The sequence below is a fragment of the Notolabrus celidotus genome, chromosome 1, assembly GCF_009762535.1.
Source record: "Notolabrus celidotus isolate fNotCel1 chromosome 1, fNotCel1.pri, whole genome shotgun sequence".
Classification (NCBI taxonomy): Eukaryota; Metazoa; Chordata; class Actinopteri; order Labriformes; family Labridae; genus Notolabrus; species Notolabrus celidotus.
In genome coordinates this window covers 39,836,514-39,863,147 of record NC_048272.1, presented here as the reverse complement: position 1 = coordinate 39,863,147, position 26,634 = coordinate 39,836,514, and the positions used below count along the sequence as shown (strand labels likewise).

The 26,634-nt window shown below is 41.2% G+C and overlaps 1 protein-coding gene across 1 annotated transcript; it reads left to right on the top strand.

Annotated features, from left to right (window-relative positions):
- Positions 1-619: 619 nt before the first annotated feature.
- Positions 620-15,684, top strand: LOC117819944. Its single transcript, XM_034693495.1, has 5 exons — positions 620-1,055; positions 1,185-1,668; positions 15,122-15,241; positions 15,330-15,422; positions 15,523-15,684. The coding sequence occupies exons 1-5, from the start codon at positions 661-663 to the stop codon at positions 15,682-15,684; spliced, it is 1,254 nt and encodes a 417-aa protein (XP_034549386.1). The 5' UTR covers positions 620-660.
- The last annotated feature ends 10,950 nt before the right edge of the window (positions 15,685-26,634 follow it).

Genomic DNA, 26,634 nt, shown 5'->3' with positions numbered 1-26,634 from the left:
AGTTGCTCCAAACATGCACTCATTGCATCCCACAGAGCAGCTCACATCGTCCATCACTCCTTCGAATGTAGACTGAGATTTAAAATACTTTTCCAGCTCAGAGATGCATTTAGATTAGGGTTGTGACAGTTGGGAAAGAATGCACGCTATGAAAATAAAAGTAGTAAGTGAGGATGCCGAGGAATAGAATAACATTAAAGCCATGGACAGAGGTGAAGTGTGTCACTTAGGAAACACTTTGTATAACTGTATAGCCAGACTGAGATATACAGTACAGGCCAAAAGTTTGGACACATCTTCTCATTCAATGCGTTTTCTTTATTTTCATGACTATTTACATTGTAGATTCTCACTGAAGGCATCAAAACTATGAATGAACACATGTGGAGTTATGTACTTAACAAAAAAAGGTGAAATAACTGAAAACATGTTTTATATTCTAGTTTCTTCAAAATAGCCACCCTTTGCTCTGATTACTGCTTTGCACACTCTTGGCATTCTCTCGATGAGCTTCAAGAGGTAGTCACCTGAAATGGTTTCCACTTCACAGGTGTGCCTTATCAGGGTTAATAATGGGGTTGGGACCATCAGTTGTGTTGTGCAGAAGTCAGGTTAATACACAGCCGACAGCCCTATTGGACAACTGTTAAAATTCATATTATGGCAAGAACCAATCAGCTAACTAAAGAAAAACGAGTGGCCATCATTACTTTAAGAAATGAAGGTCAGTCAGTCTGGAAAATTGCAAAAACTTTAAATGGGTCCCCAAGTGGAGTCGCAAAAACCATCAAGCGCTACAACGAAACTGGCACACATGAGGACCGACCCAGGAAAGGAAGACCAAGAGTCACCTCTGCTTCTGAGGATAAGTTCATCCGAGTCACCAGCCTCAGAAATCACAAGTTAACAGCAGCTCAGATCAGAGACCAGATGAATGCCACACAGAGTTCTAGCAGCAGACCCATCTCTAGAACAACTGTTAAGAGGAGACTGCGCGAATCAGGCCTTCATGGTCAAATAGCTGCTAGGAAACCACTGCTAAGGAGAGGCAACAAGCAGAAGAGATTTGTTTGGGCCAAGAAACACAAGGAATGGACATTAGACCAGTGGAAATCTGTGCTTTGGTCTGATGAGTCCAAATTTGAGATCTTTGGTTCCAACCACCGTGTCTTTGTGAGACGCAGAAAAGGTGAACGGATGGATTCCACATGCCTGGTTCCCACTGTGAAGCATGGAGGAGGAGGTGTGATGGTGTGGGGGTGTTTTGCTGGTGACACTGTTGGGGATTTATTCAAAATTGAAGGCACACTGAACCAGCATGGCTACCACAGCATCCTGCAGCGACATGCCATCCCATCCGGTTTGCGTTTAGTTGGACGATCATTTATTTTTCAACAGGACAATGACCCCAAACACACCTCCAGGCTGTGTAAGGGCTATTTGACCAAGAAGGAGAGTGATGGATTGCTGCTGCAGATGACCTGGCCTCCACAGTCACCGGACCTGAACCCAATCAAGATGGTTTGGGGTGAGCTGGACCGCAGAGTGAAGGCAAAGGGGCCAACAAGTGATAAACACCTCTGGGAACTCCTTCAAGACTGTTGGAAAACCATGTCAGGTGACTACCTCTTGAAGCTCATCGAGAGAATGCCAAGAGTGTGCAAAGCAGTAATCAGAGCAAAGGGTGGCTATTTTGAAGAAACTAGAATATAAAACATGTTTTCAGGTATTTCACCTTTTTTTGTTAAGTACATAACTCCACATGTGTTCATTCATAGTTTTGATGCCTTCAGTGAGAGTCTACAATGTAAATAGTCATGAAAATAAAGAAAACGCATTGAATGAGAAGGTGTGTCCAAACTTTTGGCCTGTACTGTAGATGCAAGCGATACATACCATCTCTAGTGTGTCACCGTTCAGTCTTAATTTTGTTTGTGAAGCTATATTGATCTCACATAACTCATGTTTGTATTCACTGAGACAACAGAGAGATATTGAACTTCATATCTAACATTTGGCAAGAAATCAAATGAGTAAATATCTTTAACGTTGTATGCAAACAAATCTGTATTGATGGGCAACCCTGAACTTTTCAGAGCTGTCTCGACCAGCAGTGTGTAAATGTATGGGTGAATGTGTAAATGCTCACATGTACTGTAGTGTACAGCACTTTTGCAAACAGGGTACTGTCATTTGGATGTTGTGGGAAATCACATGATTGCCAGTGTTCCTGGATGGCTGTCGGCCACCATGCGTATCCACAGTATCATCAGTTTATTTTCTAGTTTTCTACTTTTGTAATTTTGGTTCCTGTCCGTTATCATTGATGGATAATGAAATACAATGTGTTCAACACATCACAATAAACCAATGCACCTAAGGCAGAGCAATCAATATGAGCTTATTAGTTTAACTAAAGCATTTATTAACACATGTAATATAAATAAAAAAATAAGACACGGAAAAGGAGAAGGAGTGTTCAAGAACTGGCCCCTCTCAAGAAATAAGCAGCTTATGACCCGGCGGGTCCTTATGATGAGCATTGATGAATAACTAAACTTTAAAAACTTGATACGACCAGAGACCATATACTGTAATTATTATTTTTAAAAGTTAACCTCTGTTCGTTGTCTTTTTATTCATGTTCCTGCTAATATTTTTGCAGTTCATTTATAGTTTATTTTTGAAGATAATTCAACAGCAGGTTGATTTGAGACTACTTTAGGGTTTAACATGTATTTATATTTTTTATTAAGAGGGAGACACAGCGATCCCATTTGTGCTGAATTTACTGAGTCCTTGCTCTCAGTGGTCCTGTGGAGTGCTGCTGACAGGGTTGAAGCAAATAAACTGTCAACACTCCTCACAGGGACCCTCCATTAGGCTGTCTCTTTCAGCAGCCCACGCCCCCAGGGCTGTAAAGCATTTGCTCTCTTACTGGTGCACACTTTTTCTCTCTTTCTTTGTCCATCTAAAGAAGCAGCTCCTTCACATTCTGCTGCTCTGTCTCAGTCTTTTTATTATGCTATGTAGAGCATGTAGCTAACTCTTTTTTTTCCAAGGACAATACTATAGGCCTGTCTTTTATGATGTCAATAAACTGCACTATGACATAAGGGCCATCAGCAAAAAGGGGCCTTTATGCTTGAGACCAGGGAGCAGAAATGAACAAATCTGCCTTTTTTTGAAATATTCATACAGGGCCATTTGTTCAGTGCATGATGGGGAAAAGAGACAAAAGAACATACAGCAGAACACCAGAGAGAACTAGGTTTTTTACAAGGGCTATTTATATACACATAAACACACACACACACACACACACACACATACATGTATGACAAGCCGTTCAGGAAATAATATCTGGAATGAAGTCTGAATATGTGGAGTGAAACTCTATATACAGTGGGTACGGAAAGTATTCAGACCCCTTCACTTTTTCTACATTTTGTTGTGTTACAGCCTTATTCAAAAATGGATTAAATTCATTTTTTCCCCTCATCAATCTACACACAATACCTCATAATGATATATATATATATATCTCATATATTTATATATATAGCAGCCTGAAACTCTGAATATATTGCAGTCCCTCCAGGAGTTCGGGGGATTTTTGTGTGATTGTTGCGGCCCAGAAAGCCTGATTTTTGTGACAGCTTTTTGTGAAAGTTGCGATTTAAAAAAAAAGTTTTTGGGTAACACTTTACAATAAGGGTCCCTTAATAAACCTTAGTTAATGCATTATTAAGCATTAATTAACAGTTTAATAATGTTTTAATAATCATTAGAATGCATTACCTAACATTAATTAGCATATTAGTTAATGCATCAATAAGCAGTTAATTAATATCTACTGCTCAGAATTAATTAATACATTATTAAAGCTGCTGTGAGGAACTTTTGTTTTGTATCGATTCTGGCGCCCCCCTTGTGGACAAAGTGATACCTCTTATCTCTTGTCCTATACATGCAAAAGGAGTGTTTTCAACAAAAGCCCTATCCTGTTGTGTTCAACAGTCAACTTAATCAGGCAATGTGATTATTTTCCATGAAAACAGTCAAATAAAGGCTGTTTCTGAAGCAAGATGTCCATCATCTGGTCTGACACCTACCCTCCCAGGGCAGTTTCAGGCATTAAAAATTACAACAGAGAAGGTGCCAGTGTTGCTGCTGATGGACTTGTTTGCTATTGAAGGTTATAAAGAGGCATCGGTATCATTTTCAGTCTGTTTCTCAGCCAGTTCAAAACTCCTCACAGGGCCTTTAAGCATTAATAAAAGTTACATAATGTAATTAGTTAACCATTAGTAAATGCTTTCTGGACCCTTATTGTTGTTCAAAGCTCTCCTCTGTGTGAGTTGAGATGTTATCTATGATTATCTGTTTTATTGTTTTAAATAAAACGTGTAAAATTCTTTATATGTGTTGCTTCAACTACCTTTCATCTAATAATGGTTCAGCGTATGTGTTACCCAAGGGATACATGTGTTATACTTTACAATAAGGGTCCAAAAAGCATTTACTAATGGTTAACTAATTACATTATGTACATTTTATTAATGCTTAATAATGTATTAATTAACTCTGAGCAGTAGCCATTAATTAACTGCTTATCAATGCATTAACTATTATGTTAATTAATGTTAGGTAATGCATTATAATGATTATTAAAACATTATTAAACTGTTAATTAATGCTTAATATTGCATTAACTAATGTTTATTAAGGGACCCTTATTGTAAAGTGTTACCAAGTTTGTTTCCCTAATGACATCTCAGGGGCAAGTACATATGCTAAATTACAGTTGTTTTTAGAAAAGTTTCTTGATGTGACCACTGTGACTGTATTTTGATTCTCTTGATTCACAGAGAAATGCCACGAAAGGGCTGTGTTTCACATTTACGACGGCCCCTGAATGCACCTGCAGTGACAGACGCACTCTGAAATGCATCTGAATCTTTCAACAAGGAGTGGATCAAAACTTACTAAATGTGTCTGATGTTTCACCAAACTGAAATAAATCAAGCTCCAGCAGGGAGCTTTTTACAGTAATAGCGGCAAAAACGTCAAACATCAAATATTAAACAGACGTCCCCCCGGTTGTGTCTTTGTCACTAACGCACACAGGGGGTAAAAATCATCAATGAAGATGAAACAGATGCGTGGAGGCAGGAGAGCTGGTTCATAAAGCACATCTGCTGCAGCTCAAAACTCAAATAATAACTCAGCCTGTGACAGGAATGCATCACTTTTATTTCTGAAGACGCACAGCGGGGGAAACATGGATTCTTAATGTCCAGCAGTCCGCCACTGAAGTTTTTGTCTCGTCATCGTCTCGTCAACAAAATCAAAACTTGTGATCTATAGCTTATTAATACTAAAAGGGTATTTGAGTATATATAAATAACAACGTTGTCAACGTCACTTTCTCCTGCCTGCTGTCCTCTCTTTTCACCCGTTCTCTGTGCGTGTTATGTTGTTGAAAAGTGCCGATCAAGTGAGGACTTACGTTTATGTTCCAAGGAAGTGAAATTGATGATGAAATGTAGGGCTGAGGTTAAGGTTGCGGTGATTATATAAAATTGCAAGGCCGCGCAGAAATCGTGCTGATTGGTTGAATTTGGTTGATACTTCCTGGAGGGACTGATTAGTGATGTGTCGGTCGCGAACGATCCGGTTCTAAGAGCCGGCTCTTTGAAGTGAACGAGGGGAGCAGGCTCCTGACAGGGAGCCGTTTTTGTTTTTTTTCCTCTCGTCTTTTTCTGTTAAAGCCTCACGTGGTTGGTCATGACATGGTGGCGTCTTGACCAATCACGTGTCTACATTGAGCAGAACGGGGAGGGGAGGGGTTCCAGACACACACAGCACAGTGAGCACACCAACAGGAGGGAGACGAGAGGAAGAACATGCGCGACACAGAGTGTAGACTGTGTGAGATGAAAATGTCATCAATTAGGTTCTACAAAAAACCTGCGAAGGCACATTAGATCTGTCTGTGAAGGTTCTCAGTCATCCAGGTCATGGACATTACAACTGTTTATCCATCAGTGCAGTTGGAAGAATAAAGACAGTGAAGGGAACCTGCTGTTTATGAAGGGGTTTCAAAGTTTATAAATAATATACAGACATCACAGATTGGACCTTTTTGTCTAACTGAGATGGGTCTTGTTTTTTGTACTTTATAATTTAATTTCTGTAACACTCTGCTCCATGTTGAGAATAAAAATAAAGCCTTTTAAATGATAAACATTTGATATAATGTTTTTAGTAATTTATTTGACATATAATTTAACATTATTTTAGGTAATACAGTCATTCAAACAAGAAAAAATCTAAGGAGCCACTTGGGAGCCGAAAGAGCCGGCTCTTTGTAGTGAGCCGAGCCAAAAGAACCGGCTCTCTAAAAAGAGCCGGAATTCCCATCACTAGGACTGATAGTGAATGAAAGTGTGAATATATGGAATGTTTTCGCCCAAACCCCAATCTAGCAATGAGTCTGTTGTATTGGCCCCCTGAGTCAAGAGAGAATTTGTTATAGCTTTTTATTTTAAGAACAACTGGCCCCCTGATGGAGAAATGTTATACTTAAATCTTTCCTGTGTGTTTTAAAAAAAAACAAAAAACAGGATGTGTCTTTGTTAACTCTGGTTCCAACAAAATTCTTTGTAATCTACGATTTGTATGTTCCTAAAGCACTTTGGGAGAAATGAAATTCATTTCTAGATTATCTTTTGGGGTATTCTTTTTGTTTGTTTTTCTTTTTTTCTTTTATGTCAGAGAAGTGCTTGTTCTTGTACTTCACATAGTTATGTATAGACATGTAAAAGAATACAGTATTCATATCCTATCATATCATATCAGATTAACTTTCTATTCCAACCTCTGGTGAAAGCTACGCGATATACTGGAGATGTTTTTCAAGTTCAAGTTGAACTTTCAAACAACGTCATATTACAAGTTCAAGAGAGTTCAGTTTCTTCATCACTGAGGGTAGGAGACATGCTTTAACCACTTTGTCAGAACCATAAATAAAAAACAGCATCTGGTGCCTCGGTTTAACTGCTGTAATAAAATATGATGTCTTCTTATTAATGGGCTTTGGGTAGACACAAACATTCTTTCATGAAATCCAGAAGAATGCCTTTTTTAGTTTCCAAGTTAACGACTAACTTTAATTAAAATGTGCATGTTTAGGAATAAATATATCCAGAGTATGAAAGTGTGATTTCTCGTAGATCCACTGAAACTCTGCCACAGAGAATGCAGACTACTTCAAAAAGGGGAAATTAATGGAGGCACATATCTTTGTAACAAAATTAAAAGAAAGGGTATTTACACTGTAAAAATGAAAACTTAAAATTGTTGGCCTGAAAATTATCTTTTGGTTAAAGCTGAGGTTGGTAGTCAGATTTAGATACATTTTTTTTAAAAAACTGGTTAAAATGATCTTTATGTCCTGATTGCAATCAATACATAATGTTTTCTTAAAAAAGAGTGGAAAAAAAGCTGCTATCTACAGCCGGAGTAAACCTGGGAAAACACCAACCAATCCCTGCCATCAGGAGCCAAATGATGAAACCAATCAAATCCCGTCCTGCCGTTCTGCCCGCCTCCTGTGCGTACATTTCATGTTTGTTTGTGTTTTTGACGTAGAGCAGAGCACAAACAATGTGCTGAGGACCGGTTTTGAATCAGTCACCATCATATGGTCCTGAATCAGCGGCGCTCATGCATGTGAGCGGGAGCGTCCAAGGGGAGGGGGGGGGGGGGGGGGGGGGGGGGGGGGGGGGGGGTTAGATGGAGTCCTGAGGAAATGCTACATTCAAATTCATACTAATTTTCCATGACTACCAACCCTCGCTTTAAGTTAACAAAAAAAAAATCTATTTTGTTGCAAACTACATCAAAGTAGTTGTAGTAGTAGTAGTCATCTACCTGTATTAAGTTTTTTGTGTTAAGTTGGTCTCATTTCATAAGTTAGGTTCGCAAAAATTATTTTTTGTAATTATTTGAGTATGTTTCAGGCAAAGAACGGGGTCTCCAACTCAAATCTACAGGGGTATTCCACACCATCAATTCCCCACATGTGGCTCCATCTCTCCTGTCCTGTGTGGATGTTATCGCCCTAAAGGTGAGTATTTGGTTTGAGTATTGTATTGAAACTCTAGCTTTACAGTTGGTCAGTTGATGGTGAGTTGATTACCGGTTAATGTAACTTTAATTTGTTTACTTACTTAGTTTAATAAGGAATGGTCATTACCAATAGTTAGCTGCCTTGAACATTAGCTAACTACCTTGCAAGTGGGAAAACGGTGCAGTAACAAAGGTGCAGATTTCTTAAGGGTTTTGACATTGATCAGTTGCTAATAATGTTAACGGTAACCAAAATAAAACTCAAAACCAAGCAGCAACCTCAAGCCGCAAGACTTGTAGCCTATGCAAAAGTGTTAAAAACCGCAGTTCCTCGAGTGTCCACTTGAGGCTGGCTCCTGAACAAGCGGCAACCTCCGGTCTTAAAGTACGAGTCCAAAGCGGAAGCGCTAAAACCTACAGTCATGGCCAAAAGTTTTGAGAATGACACAACTATTAATTTTCACAAAGTCTGCTGTTTCAGTTTTTATAATGGCAATTTGCATATACTCCAGAATGTTATGAGGAGTGATCAGCTCAACTGCAATTAATTGCAAAGTCCCTCTTTGCCTTGAAAATGAACTTTATCACCAAAAACACATTTCCACTGCATTTCAGCCCTGCCACAAAAGGACCAGCTAACATCATTTCAATGACACACAGGTGTCACACACATTAACACAGGTGTGGGTGTTGATGAGGACAAGGCTGGCGATCAATCTGTCATGATTGAGTGACTGGACACTTTAAAAGGAAGATGGTGCATGACACCATTGTTCCTCATCTGTTAGCCATGGTTACCTGCAAGGAAACACGTGCAGCCATCATTGCATTGCACAAAAAGGGCCTAACAGGGAAGTTTATAGCAGCGAGTAAGATTGCACCTCAGTCAACCGTCTATCCAATTATCAAGAACTTCAAGGAGAGAGGTTCAATTGTTGCCAAACAGGCTCCAGGGCGCCCAAGAAAGTCCATCAAGCGCCAGGACCGTCTCCTGAAGGTGTTACAGCTGCGGGATCGGGCCACCTCCAGTGCAGAGCTTGCTCAGGAATGGCAGCAGGCAGGTGTGAGTGCATCTGCACGCACAGTGAGGCGAAGACTTTTGGAGGAAGGCCTGGTGTCAAGGAGGGCAGCAAAGAAGCCACTTCTCTCCAGTAAAAACATCAGGGACAGACTGATATTCTGCAGAAGGTACAGGGACTGGACTGCTGAGGACTGGGGTAAAGTCATTTTCTCTGATGAAGAAGAAAGAATGGACTACCATCAGTCAGGATTTGGTCCAGAAGCTGATTGACAGCATGCCAGGGAGAATTGCAGAGGTCTTGAAAAAGAAAGGGTCAACACTGCAAATATTGACTTATTGCATGAATTCTATGTAATTCTCAATAAAAGTTTTTGATACTTATGAAATGCTTCTAATTGTATTTCATTATACCATAGAAACATCTGACAAAAACACCTAAAAACCCTGAAGCAGCAGACTTTGTGAAAATGTAATATTTGTATCATTCTCAAAACTTTTGGCCATGACTGTACACTTCATCAAGGATCCGCTTGAGGCTGGTTATGGAAATGCTGGAAACCACATACACACCAATTCAAAAAAGACGATCTTTACAGCAGAAATAAACATGTTTACAGCCTGGTTCAAAAAACGAGTGTAGTCTGGATAATGAATTTCTCGATCAGCACACACTGTACAGGGGGTGAATATTTTTTTAAAGCGGCAATTTCAAAGATATTAAGATTACGAGTCTTCCAATGAGAGGCACAGCTGACTTGATTGACAGGCGGGAACACTGTAGCTGTTGGCTAGGAGGCTCAAAGCCCGCCTCTTTACTTCACAATCGCTTATCAGCAGCAATATGGCTCCCACCGACGATTGGCCTCAAAACAGCGCTTCAGAAACAGATTGGTGACGTCACGGATACTACGTCCATATTTTATACAGAGTATTCTCCTGAAGAACCAGAAACCACATACACACCAATTCAAAAAGACGATCTTTGCAGCAGAAATAAACATGTTTACAGCATGGTTCAAAAAATGACTTACTTACTTAGTCTGAATATCTAATTTCTCTATCGGCACACACTGTACGGGAGAATTTTTTCCATAACATGGCAGTTTTGAAGATATTGAGGTTGCCAGATTTCCATTATGAGAGGCACAGCTGACTTGATTGACAGGTGGGAACACTGCAGCTGTTAGCAAAAAGGCTAAAGGCCCACGTCTTTACCTCACACTAGCTTGACAGAAGGGAGGTCGAGTTCAGCATTTCCGATATGGCACCCGCAGACTATTGGCTTCAAAACAGAACTTCAGAAACGGATGGGTGATGTCACGGATATATCGTCCATAAATTATACAGCATACGTTGAAAATACAATAACCATGCTTCAGAAAAAGGAGCACAGACACTGGATTAATTAAACCAAAATACAAGTCTCTTCAGAATGTTACCGCAACAATTGTGACTTTGCTTATATGGCATTTTCATTGTATGGGTTTTTTCACATTAATTTGTGAGGAGTGACGATCGTTCTTTGGGTATGTTCCATGGATGTCCAGATTTATGTTTTCCTTAGACAAAATCTTTCTCTTTAGACAAGTGGGGTCAGTTTGCTGCTTCACTGTAAGGACATGTGGATCTAAAACACTAGCCGGTATATTTTACTAACTCTACTTTAAAGGTGACATATCACGCTTTTTCCATCAATATATATTGGTCTAAGAGGTCCCCAAAACATGTCTTTAAAGTTTATGCTCAAAAAAACACTTTGAAATCAGATTTTGGCATGCCTGAAGAACCCTCTTCTTCAGCAGTCCTCAGAACACTGTTTTCTCTCTGACCACGCCCCCTCAGGAAGTGGATGTGGCCTCAGCTCTCCAGCACGTTGATCTAATGTTTACATGTTGGCTGAATATACACGGCTGCTAGCAGACCACGCTACTTCAACCCTCTGAATCTGATCCTGACGGAGAGGCGCCTGTAGCAGGACCTTTCTGAAGGATTGGTCACAGATTTTGTGTTTCTTGTTGTTTTATTTATCAGTATGTCGACGTGTGTCTTGGTACAAAGCTACAAACATGTAGCTATGTGGCTATGCTAACTAGCGCTAGCAATTATCCATGATAAATAAAAATCATCCACTAGATCTTCAAATCTGCAGACGTGGGGAGTAAAACCGACCTCCGCTAGAAAGGCAGCAGGATCTTTCTGAAGGATTGGTCACAGATTTAGTGTTACTTGTTGTTTTGTCAGTATGTAGACGTGTGTCTTGGTACACAGCTACAGCTTAAGCTACGACATGTTGCTATGTAGCTATGCTAATTAGCGCTAGCACTTTTCCATGGAAAATAAAAATCATCCACTAGATCTTCAAATCTGCAGACGTGGGGAGTAAAACCGACCTTTGTGTTTATTAAGACAGCCTACAACTAGCATGCCTCCCTCCTAAGCTCCTTGTTAGCACACATTTGTACAGGTAATGAAAAACGGAGGGGGTATTCAGTATTAGTTTATACAGTCTATGGACTGAACAAGCTCTGAGCTCTGACTCCGTGACAGACCGGATATTGTTGTTACGTAACAAAAACACGGAAGTCTGAAACGGCTCGTTTTAGACACATTTACAGAAAGGTGGAGAAATCAGAACAGGGGCAGAATGGATTTTTATTTTATTTTTAGTATGTAGCTGATAAGATGTCTGCATTTTCAGTTGACTGTGGACCTATATCTTCAGGACACATAAAAGACTGTTGATCACATGATGTGGACAACCTCTTGACGAATGCTGCTATTCATGCAACCCATAATGAAGCCAAAGGCAGTATTATGTATCCCTTCATATGTGGGTCACAGTTTATTCCAGAAAATATGACATATGCAGCATGATATACAGGAAGGATATCTGGACCAATATTCTCCAGAGGTGTAGATTGGGGTCTTGGCAGTTTTATTGCTGGTCTGTCAAACATGTCTAGTTTTTATGGATATACATGTCTATCTTAAGCAGCAGGCTACACTTGTTAATCCTTCTGCTTGATATGAATGTGTAACCTTCACACGTGCACAACCTTAATTCTTAAATCTGTATACATAGAGTAGGGGGTGTTGACATCACTGGGGACAAGTGGTGAATGATGTTGAGAAGCTGTAGCAGAGGGTGCAAATATAGACCAGTAGACCTAACAGCGAGGCACATAGGCTTAGAGGCGCATCCCCTTGTGAAACGCCATCTAGAAGATCTAGGGTGCCATTGGACTAATTGCCTGGATGTTGATTCCCCTTCTCAATTACACACCCTGCAATATAATCATTGGCAGTCCTACAACTGATTAAACCTGAGCTCCTTTCTGGTTGTTGAGAGCTTGATGTTGGCTGCCTATGAGGTTTTGCAGGAAAAGGGTTAAGACTGACCTTGCACAGTTAATGGACTGCCCTGAGTGCACACAGACGAATAGATATTAGGGGAGGAGGGAGAGCAGGGAGTTTGCAGCTCTATTGTGGTGTTGTCTTGTTGAGGTTTTAGATTTACGATGTCCTAGTAGAAGTGTGTATATTATTTATTTCTGCGTATGTTTGAAATACGTGTGGCACTTGTTTCTGTTCAATCTAAAATTAAGCAGAGATGAAGAAATGGCTTTGCACATCAACGTCAAAGAACAGGTACATAGGCGAGAGGTGAAAAGAAGCTCACAAAATTTGAGTTGCCTCCACATCTCATCAACAGCATCATCACCTGTGCATCCACACACCTTGGCCCTCATTTCTCAAACGTACGTTCAGCTGAAAACAAGGTGCACGACCATTTCCATGCAAAAGTCTGCATTTATCAATCTGAGCGTGGGCGTAGGATACACTCAGATCCCATGCCAGGTCTAAGTCCATGTATGCACGTTTTTATGTCAGTGTGGAGCGGGTGCAGCAAAGTAAATCTGCCTGTGGCGGAGAATTAGCACGCATTAGTACAGTGCATTTTCAGACAGACATACAGAGGCTCACAGATTAAGATTTAGCTCATTAAATTAGATACAACACCTAAAATGTATTTTACATTTCGCTCTCTATTGAGCCCTGCAAAATGCTTATAAAGACGAGGAGCAGCGTGAGCTGTCAGCTGACTTCTTCCTATAACAAATGTGTGTTTTCTTTATTGATTTACTTTAAAAATCTAAGAAGCTTTCAGTACTTATCAACTCTCCCGTGTGCACAGTTAACTCTATAGAAAATATTGTTGGGGATTTAAACAGAAAAACAAAAAACTGTAAATTCACCAGAAGAAACTGAATCAAACTTAGCATTTGAAATTGTTTTTTTTTTGTTGTTTTTTTTAGAAAGATGTGATTGATGACAGGATTAACCATGAAGACGATTGTTTTACTCCTGACTGTTATTGAATGAATGGCAACTGACCATTCAAGTAGCAGAACATTCATTCACATGAGATCAAAACCTGTTGGCATGTCTGGAGTTATTAATAATTATTGTAACACTTTGGTTTGCCTCGTGCCTAATTGTGCATGAGCGATTTCTTGCCCCGGTTAGAATTGGAGTTAATTGAAAACAATTGGTAGGTTAACCAGTGTGCGGTCTACGATATTGAATATTTGCTACAACTGCATCTCACACGGGTTCAAGTTCGTCTGTGCCCCCTACGCCCCGACACAGACCCGGTAAGTGCTGCCGCTCCCCCTTACAGTGTGCAGAGACAGTTTCAGGCTGGGGTCTCCAGCGCAGCTTGTTTTGAGAGCGGCTACATGTGGTTTTTTTATAGTGATCTTAAGGTCTGACATTTTCCCCCCTGAATGTAAATAATTACTTTTATTAAAGCTAGGGTTGGTAGTCTCGGAAAACCAGCATGAATTTGAATGTAGCTTTTCCTCATGACTCCGTCTAACCCCTCCCCTCATTCCTCGGAGCTCCCCCCAGCTCACATGCAAGAGGCCGCTGATTCTCGACCATATGATCGTGACTGATTCAAAACCGGTCCTCACCAAAACATTATCATAGTGAAAGTTAAAAACACAAACAAACATGGCTGCTGTTATTACTCACAACTTTCATGCTAGCATTATCCAGTTGTACTGGTGACACGATATCAGGAGAAAAGTTATAACACATATATAATACTGTAACAACTCTACTGTTTGTTAAACGTGTTCAGTGTAGATGTTCTTAATTCCTACAGTGTTGACGGTCAGTGAAGGCATCAGGAGAGGTGTAGAGTGTGCGAGTGGGAGAGAGGAGAGGAGAAGTTCTTCATTCATTCAAACATTGATTGTTGCTTTGTTGGTTGGCGTGATCACGGCCGACAGTGACCGGTTATTAAAGATCAACGTGTTCACGAGTCGGCTCGTCATCACTACAGCGTCCGGATGGACGCTACAATAAATCTATATTTTCTGTAGGACTTACTGAACGTCATTAATTATTCTGCTTGTTGGTGAGAGCTTTTTAGACTCTGATCCGGACTACAGTCCTGAGCAAAGCACCTCATCAGGTCAGAGGGGACAGGCCCGAGGACGAGCGAGAGGGGCAGTAAATAGAGTCAGGGGAAGTAGAGGCAGGAGACGGGGACTCGGAGGAGTGCACGCCGGGGAAATGTAAGCGCAGGAGGCGGGCAGAACGGCTGGACGGGATTTGATTGGTTTAAAATTTGGGGAGCCAAAAAACGGTGATTGGTTGGTGTTTTCCCAGGTTTACTCCGGCTGTAGATTGTAGTTTTTTTTCACTCTTTTTTAGGAACACATCATGTATTGATTGCCATCAGGACATAAAGATCATTTTAACCAGTATGACAAAAAGTGTATCTAAATCTGATTACCAACCCCAGCTTTAAGGCCTCTAAAAGTTTCATATCATGGATGATGAGAACCTCTTCCCAGTGAATTGCGATCATCAAACGGTATGTAGGCTTCCTTAAACAGCTCAGAGTCTTGCACAGGATGTCAGGTGATGTGACTGTGTATGTTCTGACTACAGATGAGGTGCATGGTAGAGGTTCTGGGTCAGCCGGAAGACCATCAGCTCCATGCTGGCAGGTACACTTGTTTCTTTTTTACCGAGGAGGAGGCTGCTGGCGGTCCAAAATGGAGACTTCTGGTAGAGTAACAACGCTCTTCTTTGTTTGAGTTAGTTAAAGACTTCAGTTGAACTCTTTAAATAATTCTCATGTATTTTCTTCATTTAGACTCCTGAGGAGTACACAGCTGTGAGTGGATATACAGCTGAAGATCGTCACAGCTGCATTGATCTGCTGAGCTCTCTGGATGCTCTGGTGAATGTAGGTACTCTCTGTGCTCACTGAGTGCAGACTGAATCAACATAAGTCACTGATCTGTCTCTGTGAAGTCTAACGCACCTGAATCCGTTTCCAAATCCAGTTTTATCCAGATGAGGGCCCTGCAGAAACTGAGGATAGGAGGGCTTTTGTGGACCTCATTAAAGGTCTGCCGCACCTTGATGGGTCCCAAAGAATCACGCCCCATCAAGCTCTGCAGCATCAATTTTTCAAAAAGGCCCACCTGAACCAGCACCCAGACTAGTAAGTGACTGAGAAACCACTATCACACATGCACTCAGATCATTTAGGGTCATTAAGGCCCCCTGCAGGAGCGTGCTGCTCAGACCTGAACCTCGCCCTAACACAGGACTGGATGATTGATTGATTGATTGATTGATTGATTGATTGATTGATTGATTGATTGATTGATTGATTGATTGATTGTTGTACTCCATCTAGCCTGATGTCATGATGGGTATCTGCCAAGATCCTGGGTCCTATGGCAAAGGCATGACACCCATCTCCACTGAGGATGGTCCCACAACTGGGTCACCCAACAGAGCAGCAGCCACTGACCCCCACCATGATTCTGACTCCTGGCATTCGGGTTGAGATCCACCTCCTCTCTGGGCTGCAGAAGGATCAGAGGTGACCTCTCTCTTCAGTGACGGGGACACAGAGTCCCGGCTTCCAGAGGGAGAAACACCCTGTCCCCTCTACCGAGACTATGAAGACTCCTGGTCCTCTGATGGAGAAAAAAACTCCTCTCACAGGGACACAGAGTCCTGGCTTTCAGAGGGAGAAACACCCTGTCACCTCTGCTGGGACTATGAAGACTCCTGGTCCTCTGATGGAGGTCTACCTCCCCGCTCTGACGCTGAGGATTCAATGTCCAAGACCTCTAACCGGGCTCAATTTGAAGAGTCTTAGGCAGAAGAACCAGAGCCCAGCTCACCTGAAGAGGAACCACCTATCTGCTCTGACAGCGAGAAACCAGGTGATGAAGCTGCACTAACTGACCCCCCTGCCGAGACCACAGCTCCCTCTGGTGGCAAAAAGAAGAGGCCAAAGTGGTTTTTCAGAGTCTTCAGGAGAATCGCAGCTTTTGTTGACCGCGCCGGGACGAGGATTCGATCCTTGTAGGGTGTTATTGAACTGTGTAAATATTGCAAATAAAAATGAAAGCATTACAATAAAGTGCCTTGGGATTTCTTTCTTGAATTAAAGAGAAATAAAAAAATTGAGGTTTATGGTGACAGTATGGAAATAAAAATGATCAAACCTGTTTCATACTTTAAGTGTCTAAAATCTTGAGTTGCTGCTCGCTGTTGGAAAATCTCCATCACACATAAAATATGTGAATCCATCACTCTTACATTTTGTCTCTGGTCATCACAGTAAAATATAGGTAGCACAATAACTGACGGTTGGTGATGAAGGTCACAGAGGAAGTGCAGTTTCCCAAGTGTCCACTACAAGCTGGTTCCAAAAGTCATAGAATCCCCATTTACGCCCATTAAAATGCTCATTTTTACAGCAAATGTTCAGTGGTGTAAAGGAACGAAGTAAAAGTACTTTGTTACAGTACTTAAGTAGGTTTTGGGAGTATCTATATTTTACTTGAGTTTCTATATTTTTTGCAACTTTAACTTTTACTTCACTACATTAAAAAGAAAAAAAATGATATTTTTACTCCGCTACATTTATATTGTCACCGTCATTACACGTTACAAAATAAAATGTGAACATAATTGTCTCATGATGTATGGATTATCAGGACTGTGTGTGTTCTTGTGTGAATAACTTGCGCTCTCAAATCAAGCTGAGGCTCATCTCAGCGAGACCTCACACAGCCTGTGAATATACGTTAGTCTCAACAACATGATGGAAGCAGCCTCGTCCACTGGTGACAGTGGAGATACCTCCACACTTCAACCTGCTAGTTGTGCTTCAGGAGAAGACGGACACCCGTGGCCATATCTAAAAAACTTTTTGCTGTTGTCGGGATGAAAGGTTCATCCTACAGGATGAAGTCCCTCCTGTGTTTGCAGAAAAACACCAAAATAATGGGGTTAAAAAAACTCACCGTGAAACCTAATAAAACACATTGCAGTAAGTGAATGAACTAACTAACTGCAGTAATAAGTATGGAGACCATATTTTCAATACTGAAATTGTTCCCTTATGTCTGCAAGTTGTCTGTGAAGCTGAACAAAACTCTACCTGCTAGTGATATGTCGGTCGCGAACGATCCGGCTCTAAGAGCCGGTTCTTTGAAGTGAACGACGGGAACCGGCTCCTGACTGGGAGCCGTCTTTTTTTTCTTTTTGTTTTTCCTCTCGTCTTTTTCTGTTAAAGCCTCACGTGATTGGTCAAGACATGGTGGCGTCTTGACCAATCACGTGTCTACATTGAGCTGAACGGGGAGGGGAGGGGTTACAGACACACCCAGCACAGTGAGCACACCAACAGGAGGCAGACGAGAGGGAGAACGTGCGCGAAAGACAGAACGCACTAGAAAGGTGAGAAAATGAGTGACTGCAGGAAACGCAGTAAACTTTAGACACATTTAAAAGGCATAGACAGTTTAAAGGCAGAGTGTAGACTTTGCAAGGTGGAAATGTCATCAATCAGGGTCCACAAAAAACCTGCAAAGACACATTAGAAGTGTCTGTGAAGGATCTCAGTCATCCAGGTCATGGACATTACAACTGTTTATCCATCAGTGCAATAAGTGAAGAATAAATACAGTGAAGGGAACCTGCTGTTAATGAAGGGGTTTAAAAGTTCATGAATAATATACAGACGTCAGAGATTGGACCTTGTTGTCTAACTGTGATGGGTCTTGTTTTTTGTACTTTATGATTTAATTTCTGTAACACTCTGCTCTGTGTTGAGTATATAAATAAAGCCTTTAAATGATACACATTCGATATAATGTATGTTTTTTTACAATAGTAATTCATTTGACATATAATTTAACATTATTCTAGGTAATACAGTCATTCAAACAAGAAAAAAATCTGAGGAGCCACTTGGGAGCCGAAAGAGCCGGCTCTTTGTAGTGAGCCGAGCCAAAAGAACCGGCTCTCTAAAAAGAGATGGAATTCCCATCACTACTACCTGCCTCTGCAGCCTGGGAACGAATATTTAGCATGGCAGGCAGTGGCGGAGCCAGGGGGCGGCCAGGGGTGGCCATGGCCACCTCTGAAAACTGATTGGCCACCCTGAAATTCTTAAACATGATTGGCTATTTGCCATGTCAGAGGCATAACTTATTATCAAATCAGCTATTGCGTTTCAGCAAGCTGCAGGGACAGTAGTTTATGTGGACTTGAATATTATTTTTGTTGATGCTTTGACTTTGGACAACCAGATTGAGACATTTGAGACATTTTGAGTCCTTAAAGAGTTCAGTTCAGCAGATTTAAATGTTGACACTCTGTCGAGTTACATTTTTAATGTTAAAGTTAGAAATCAACAAAAATGTAACATTTGTTAAATTATTTTATAAAAAGAAGTTAAAATAGATGAGATTATTGGAAGTAACCCTCCTAGGCTTGGGGTAAGCCGCTAATGTTTACTACTACAGCTACTAATGAGGGAGGGAGAATTAAACTTAATAAAGCTTGTGAGAGAAACAACTATTTCTACCTGTTTTGTTTCTTTGTACTTTTTCTTTTGATACTTAAGTAAATTTAATTTGAGCTGCTTTAAGAATTTTACTCAAGTGCTTTTTTAATGGGGGACATTCACTTTTACCTGAGTAGATTTCAAGTAAGATATCTTTACTTTTTCTCAAGTATGGCTTTTAAGTACACTACCGTTCAAAAGTTTGGGGTAACCCAGACAATTTTGTGTTTTTCATGAAAACTCACACTTTTATTTATCAAATGAGCTACAAAATGAATAGAAAATATAGTCAAGACATTGACATGGTTAGAAATAATGATTTTTAGTTGAAATAATAATTTTGTCCTTCAAACTTTGCTTTCATCAAAGAGTGCTCCCTTTGCAGCAATTACAGCATTGCAGACCTTTGGCATTCTAGCTGTTAATTTGTTGAGGGAATCTGAAGAAATTTAACCCCACGCCTCCTGAAGCACCTCCCACAAGTTGGATTGGCTTGATGGACACTTCTTGCGTACCATACGATCAAGCTGCTCCCCCAACAGCTCAATGGGGTTGAGATCTGGTGACTGCGCTGTCCACTCCATTACAGACAGAATACCAGCTGCCTGCTTCTTCCCTAAATAGTTCTTGCATAATTTGGAAGTGTGCTTTGGGTCGTTGTCCTGTTGTAGGAGGAAATTGTCTCCAATCAAGTGCATGGCGTTGCAAAATTGAGTAATAGCCTTCATTATTCAAAATCCCTTATATCTTGTACAAATCTCCCACTTTACCTGCACCAAAGCAGCCCCAGACCATCACATTACCTCCACCATGCTTAACAGATGGCGTCAGACACTCTTCCAGCATCTTTTCACTTGTTCTGCATCTCACTAAGCTTCTTCTGTGTGATCCAAACACCTGAAACTTTGATTTGTCTGTCCATAACACTTTTTTCCAATCTTCCTCTGTCCAATGTCTGTGTTCTTTTGCCCATATTAATCTTTTCCTTTTATTGGCCAGTCTCAGATATGGCTTTTTCTTTGCCACTCTACATAGAAGGCCAGCATCCCGGAGTCACCTCTTCACTGTAGACATTGACACTGGTGTTTTGCAGGTACCATTTAATGAAGCTGCCAGTTCAGGACCTGTGAGGCGTCTATTTCTCAAACTAGAGACTCTACTGTACGTGTCTTCTTGTTCAGTTTTGCACCGGGGCCTCCCACTTCTCTTTCTACTCTGGTTAGAGCCTGTTTGTGCAGTTCTCTGAAGGGAGTAGTACACATCGTTGTAGGAAATGTTCAGTTTCTTGGCAATTTCTCACATTGGAATAGCCTTCATTTCTAAGAACAAGAATAGACTGTGGAGTTTCATATGAAAGTTCTCTTTTTCTGGCCATTTTGAGAGTATAATCAAACCCACAAATGTGATGCTCCAGATACTCAACTAGCTCAAAGAAAGGCCAGTTTTACAGCTTCTCTAACCAGCAGAACCGTTTTCAGCTGTGCTAACGTAACTGCACAAGGGTTTTCAAGATGTTTCTAATCATCCATTAGCTTTCTAACGCAATTAGCAAACACAATGTACCATTAGAACACTGGAGTGATGGTTGCTGGATATGGGCCTCTATACACCTATGTAGATATTCCATTAAAAAACAGACGTTTGTAGCTAGAATAGTCATTTACAGCATTAACAATGTATAGAGTGTATTTCTGATTAATTTAATGTTATCTTCATTGAAAAAAACAGTGCTTTTCATTCAAAAATAAGGACATTTCTAAGTGACACCAAACTTTTGAACGGTAGTGTACTTTTTACACCACTGCATAGGTGAAACCATTTCCAAGCAAGATGAACACCCTTACTCAGCCACACGCACACACACTCACACAAACACACACACATGCACGCACACACACACACACATATATACACAGTGTGAGCAAAGCCTGAATTACACTTCTGCAACGAATTGAGAAGGCCCGCGTAGCTCCCGTACCTACGCAGCGCCCTACACACGTAGCTGACGTGCACCTCCTCCAAAATGTAACTACCCGTAGAATTGACGCGGACCGCGGACATGCAAAATTGACTTTAATGGTTTTTTACCTGAAATATGTGTCCCTGGCATGTCTACAAACCCCCAGAGAATGAAAAAAATCCATTCTTCCCCTGTTTTGATTTCTCCACCTTTCTGTAAATGTGTGTGAAACGAGCCGTTTCAGACTTCCGTGTTTTTGTTACGTAACAACAATATCCGGTCTGTCACGGAGTCAGAGCTCGGAGCTTGTTCAGTCCATAGACTGTATAAAATAATACTGAATCCCCCCTCCGTTTTTCATTACCTGCACAAATGTGTGCTAACAAGGAGCTTAGGAGGGAGGCATGCTAGTTGTAGGCTGTCTTAATAAACACAAAGGTCGGTTTTACTCCCCACGTCTGCAGATTTGAAGATCTAGTGGATGATTTTTATTTATCATGGATAAGTGCTAGCGCTAATTAGCATAGCCACATAGCTACATGTTCATAGCTGTAGTTGTAGCTGTAGCTGTAGCTGTGTACCAAGACACACGTCGACATACTGACAAATAAAACAACAAGAAACACTAAATCTGTGACCAATCCTTCATAAAAGGTCCTGCTGCCTTTCTGGCAGAGGTCGGTTTTACTCCCCACGTCTGCAGATTTGAAGATCTAGTGGATGATTTTTATTTATCATGGATAAGTGCTAGCGCTAGTTAGCATAGCCACATAGCTACATGTTCGTAGCTGTGTACCAAGACACACGTCGACATACTGATAAATAAAACAACAAGAAACACTAAATCTGTGACCAATCCTTCAGAAAGGTCCTGCTACAGGCGCCTCTCCGTCAGGATCAGATTCAGAGGGTTGAAGTAACGCGATCTCTGAGCAGCCGTGAATATTCAGCCAAACATTAGATCAACGTGCTGGAGAGCGGAGGCACATCCACTTCCTGAGGGGGCGTGGTCAGAGGGAAAACAGAGTGTTCTGAGGAGGACTGAAGAAGAGGGTTTTTCAGGAATGCCAAAATCTGATTTCAAAGTGTTTTTTTGAGCATAAACTTTAAAGACATGTTTTGGGGACCTCTTAGACCAATATATATTGATGAAAAAAGCGTGATATGTCACCTTTTAAAACAAAGTGTTGCAATTTTAAACACCAACTTAAGCTGTCCTAAAATAGATATCATTTAATTATGGTGACCTGAATTTGACAAGAACAGTAAGTTAAGTGTGTGTTGTAGCCTGAAATCTGTGTTATCTGTGGGGCTGTTGTTACATTTTTCCATCCTACTGTCTCAGTCATAATAGTTGTGACCGATGGCTGTTCGCCATGAGCCCTGTTCTGCTGAAGTGTTCTGCCTCTTAAAAGGAAGTGTTTCCTTGTTACTCCTGCCAGTTGTAGCCAATTGCTTGCTAATGGAGGGATGTTAGGTAGTATAAAGACATATAGATACAGTACACACTGTAAGCTTGCAATCAAGAAGAATGTAATTTTGAACATAAATCTGGGAAGGGTAAATAGATCTAATCAGGCAATCTAAGTTCACCAATTAAACTATGATTAGGTTCCGCTGATCAAATGTGTTCGGATCCCTAGCTCTTCGTCAGCCAATTACATCATATCTATGAATTTGACTTTCTCATTACATTCCTCCTTGCAGTTTTCAAATTAAAGTGAGAGCTGAGCTCATTGAGCCGGACTCAATTAAGTGGAAACTACCAAAGCCCTGTAACTCTGCGGTAGGCAATCTTCCTGAGCCTGTCCGTCTATCACTATGAGCTGAAGCTTCATCAGGCTTATGAGCGCAGTGTCATATCTACTTTATAGCTGATGGAAGTGCCAGTACCATTCCTAAAACAACCTCACGTAGCATGTACCAATCTCAGACTCTGCTGCAAAAGACAGAAACATAGGTATTTCTATTAGCATGGTGAAAGCAGCATTCATTACCTGTAAAGCAGCTGAAATCATGCATCAGCTGTCACCTGTAAGGATGTTTGGAATTCTTCTTGGTACTTGACGAGAGACGGCAGTAGCTGGATGTTATGGGACAGAACAAAGGCAAGAATTGAAGCCAGCTGTCACACTTACTACTGGCATCCCAGTGTGGCAACATGAGGCCCAAGACATGGAGCGTCTCTCCATCTAGGTTTTCTCTCTAAGGATATTTTAAACCGTGCTGACAAAAGACATCAAACTGATGAGGTTTCAATCTTATGTTATCAGACCAGGCCTGGGGAGGGGGGCTCCCTGTGCCATAATCTGGAAACTTAAAAAGATAGGGGAAGCGCTCTCTCCATACATTTTCTCAATAACTGTGCAAAGATCATGTTATGTATGTTGCTCACTCCACTTGTGAGCTTCTTTAATGATAAAATCTTAAAGATTAGGGTTTAAATTAGTAACCTCTTATCTTTAACTAGTGTAGGACCCTTTACCAACAGCGGGATCATTGAAACGGCGTTAAAGCCAGATGTATACCTAGACTGTTTTTAACCCATTGACCTTCCTGAACTGGTTTCAACAGTTTCTTCAGCTAAACCATCAACCTATCTTTTAGACCCAATCCCAACTAAGCTGCTAAAAGAAGCCCTTCCACTAGTTAGCAGTTCTTTACTCAGTATGATCAATATGTCTTTACTGACAGGCTGTGTGTCTCCATCATTTAAAGTGGCTGTAATTAAACCTCTCCTTAAAAAGCCCACTCTTGATTCAGGCACCTTAGCTAACTATAGACCGATATCTAACCTCCCTTTTATCTCTAAAATCCTGGAGAAAGTAGTGTCAGTTCAGCTCTGGGACTTTCTTAAAGGTGACATATCACGCTTTTTTCATCAATATATATTGGTCTAAGAGGTCCCCAAAACATGTCTTTAAAGTTTATGCTCAAAAAAACACTTTGAAATCAGATTTTGGCATGCCTGAAAACCCCTCTTCTTCAGTCCTCCTCAGAACACTCTGTTTTCTCTCTGACCACGTCCCCTCAGGAAGTGGATGTGCCTCGGCTGTCCAGCACGTTGATCTAACGTTTACATGTTGGCTGAATATACACGGCTGCTCAGAGATCACGTTACTTCAACCCTCTGAATCTGATCCAGAATCTGATCCTGACGGAGAGGCGCCTGTAGCAGGACCTTTCTGAAGGATTGGTCACAGATTTAGTGTTTCTTGTTGTTTTATTTATCAGTATGTAGACATGTGTCTTGGTACACAGCTACGAACATGTAGCTATGTGGCTATGCTAACTAGCGCTAGCACTTATCCATGATAAATAAAAATCATCCACTAGATCTTCAAATCTGCAGACGTGGGGAGTCAAACCGACCTCTGCCAGAAAGGCAGCAGGACCTTTCTGAAGGATTGGTCACAGATTCTGTGTTTCTTGTTGTTTTATTTGTCAGTATGTTGACGTGTGTCTTGGTGCACAGCTACAGCTACGACATGTAAGTATGTAGCTATGCTAACTAGCGCTAGCACTTATCCATGATAAATAAAAATCATCCACTAGATCTTCAAATCTGCAGACGTGGGGAGTAAAACCGACCTTTGTGTTTATTAAGACAGCCTACAACTAGCATGCCTCCCTCCTAAGCTCCTTGTTAGCACACATTTGTACAGGTAATGAAAAACGGAGGGGGGATTCAGTATTATTTTATACAGTTTATGGGCTGAACAAGCTCCGAGCTCTGACTCCGTGACAGACCGGATATTGTTGTTACGTAACAGAAACACGGAAGTCTGAAACGGCTCGTTTATCACACATTTACAGAAAGGTGGAGAAATCAGAACAGGGGCAGAATGGATTTTTTTTGATTCTCGGGGGGGTTTGTAGACATGCCAGGGAAACATATTTCAGGTAAAGAACCATTAAAAAGTCAATTTTGCATGATATGTCACCTTTAAGAGCAACAGTTTATTTGAGGACTTTCAGTCAGGGTTTAGAGTCCACCATAGGACAGAGACTGCACTGCTAAAAGTAACCAATGATCTACTAATGGCCTCAGACACCGGTCTTCTCTCCGTACTTGTTTTATTAGATCCTAGCGCTGCATTCGATACGATTGACCATCAAATCCTGTTACAGAGATTAAAGCGACTAATTGGCATTACAGGAACTGCGTTAGCTCGGTTTAAATCGTACCTAACAGATCAATCTCAATTCGTTCAAGTTACCTTGTATATGCTTCCTCTAGGTAGCATCTTGAGGAAACACTCAATTATTTTTCATTGTTATGCTGATGACACTCAGCTATATTTATCAGTGAAGCCAGAAGAAACCAATCAGTTAACTAAATTAGAAGTTTGTCTTAAAGACATAAAGACCTGGATGACCAGAAATGTCTTACTGTTAAACTCAGAAAAAACTGAAGTGATTGTTATTGGCCCCAAACACCTCAGAGAGACTTTTTCTAATAAAGTACCTTAGACAGCATTAGTCTGGCATCCAGCACCTCGGCTAGGAATCTAGGAGTCCTATTTGATCTAGATTTATCCTTCAACTCCCAAATTCAGCAAATCTCAAAGGTGAGCCTATTTTTACTCGCGCAATATTTCTAAAATTAGACACAGCCTGTCTCAGAGCGACGCAGAAAAACTAGTCCATGCATTTGTTACCTCCAGGTTAGATTACTGTAACTCCCTCTTATCAGGCTGCCCCAATAAGTCTCTAAAGACTCTTCAGCTAGTTCAAAACGCCGCAGCTCGAGTATTGACTAGAACTAGGAAGAGGGAGCGCATCTCTCCAGTGTTAGCTTCTCTACACTGGCTCCCAATAAAATGTAGAATAGAATTTAAAATCCTTCTTTTAACCTACAAAGCCCTTAAAAATCAGGCACCCTCGTATCTTAAAGAGCTCATGGTGCCCTATTACCCCTCTAGAACTCTACGCTCCCAACATGCAGGCTTGCTAGTTGTACCTAAAATCTCTAAAAGTAGTATGGGAGGTAGAACCTTCAGTTATCAGGCCCCTCTCCTTTGGAATCATCACCAGTCAGGGTCTGGGAGGCAGACACCCTCTCTACTTTTAAGAGTAAGCTTAAAACTGTTCTTTTTGATAAAGCTTATAGTTAGAGCTGGCTCAGGCTTGGACCAGCTCTTAGTTATGCTGCTATAGGCTTAAACTTACTTTAACTCTGCCTGTCCCATTGAAGTTACTAACCATAGACCTTTCTGGAGTCCCTGAGCTCCCTTGTCTCGAAGGTCCCTCTGAGCTGCCGTAGACGTCCTCCTGCTGTGGACGTTCCAGACTCCAGCTGACACAGACGTGCTGGACTCCAGCAGCAACAGCTTCTACTACTCGTCTCATCACTATCACCACTCCCTCTCTCTCTTATTCTCCTCTATCCCTCTTTCAAGACCCAACTCGGTCAAGGCAGATGGCTGTCTAACATGAGTTTGGTCCTGCCTGAGGTTTCTGCCTGCTAAAAGGAAGTTTTTCCTCGCCACTGTAACTAGCTAAATACTGCGAGGTGCAATGCTCATGGTGGATTAAGGTGGGGTCAGACTGAGTCTTATCCTGTCTTGGTGTTGGGTCTCTGTTCATAATTTGACATAGAGTGGTCTAGACCTGCTC

Excerpts from the sequence above, each read along its gene's own strand:
- LOC117819944 (XM_034693495.1), top strand. The coding sequence starts at position 661 with ATGGCAAGAACCAATCAGCTAACTAAAGAAAAACGAGTGGCCATCATT. Across the intron at positions 1,056-1,184 it reads CTGCTAAGGAGAGGCAACAA|AAAAGGTGAACGGATGGATT; the intron begins GCAGAAGAGATT and ends TGTGAGACGCAG. Across the intron at positions 15,423-15,522 it reads CTCTGGATGCTCTGGTGAAT|TTTTATCCAGATGAGGGCCC; the intron begins GTAGGTACTCTC and ends TTCCAAATCCAG.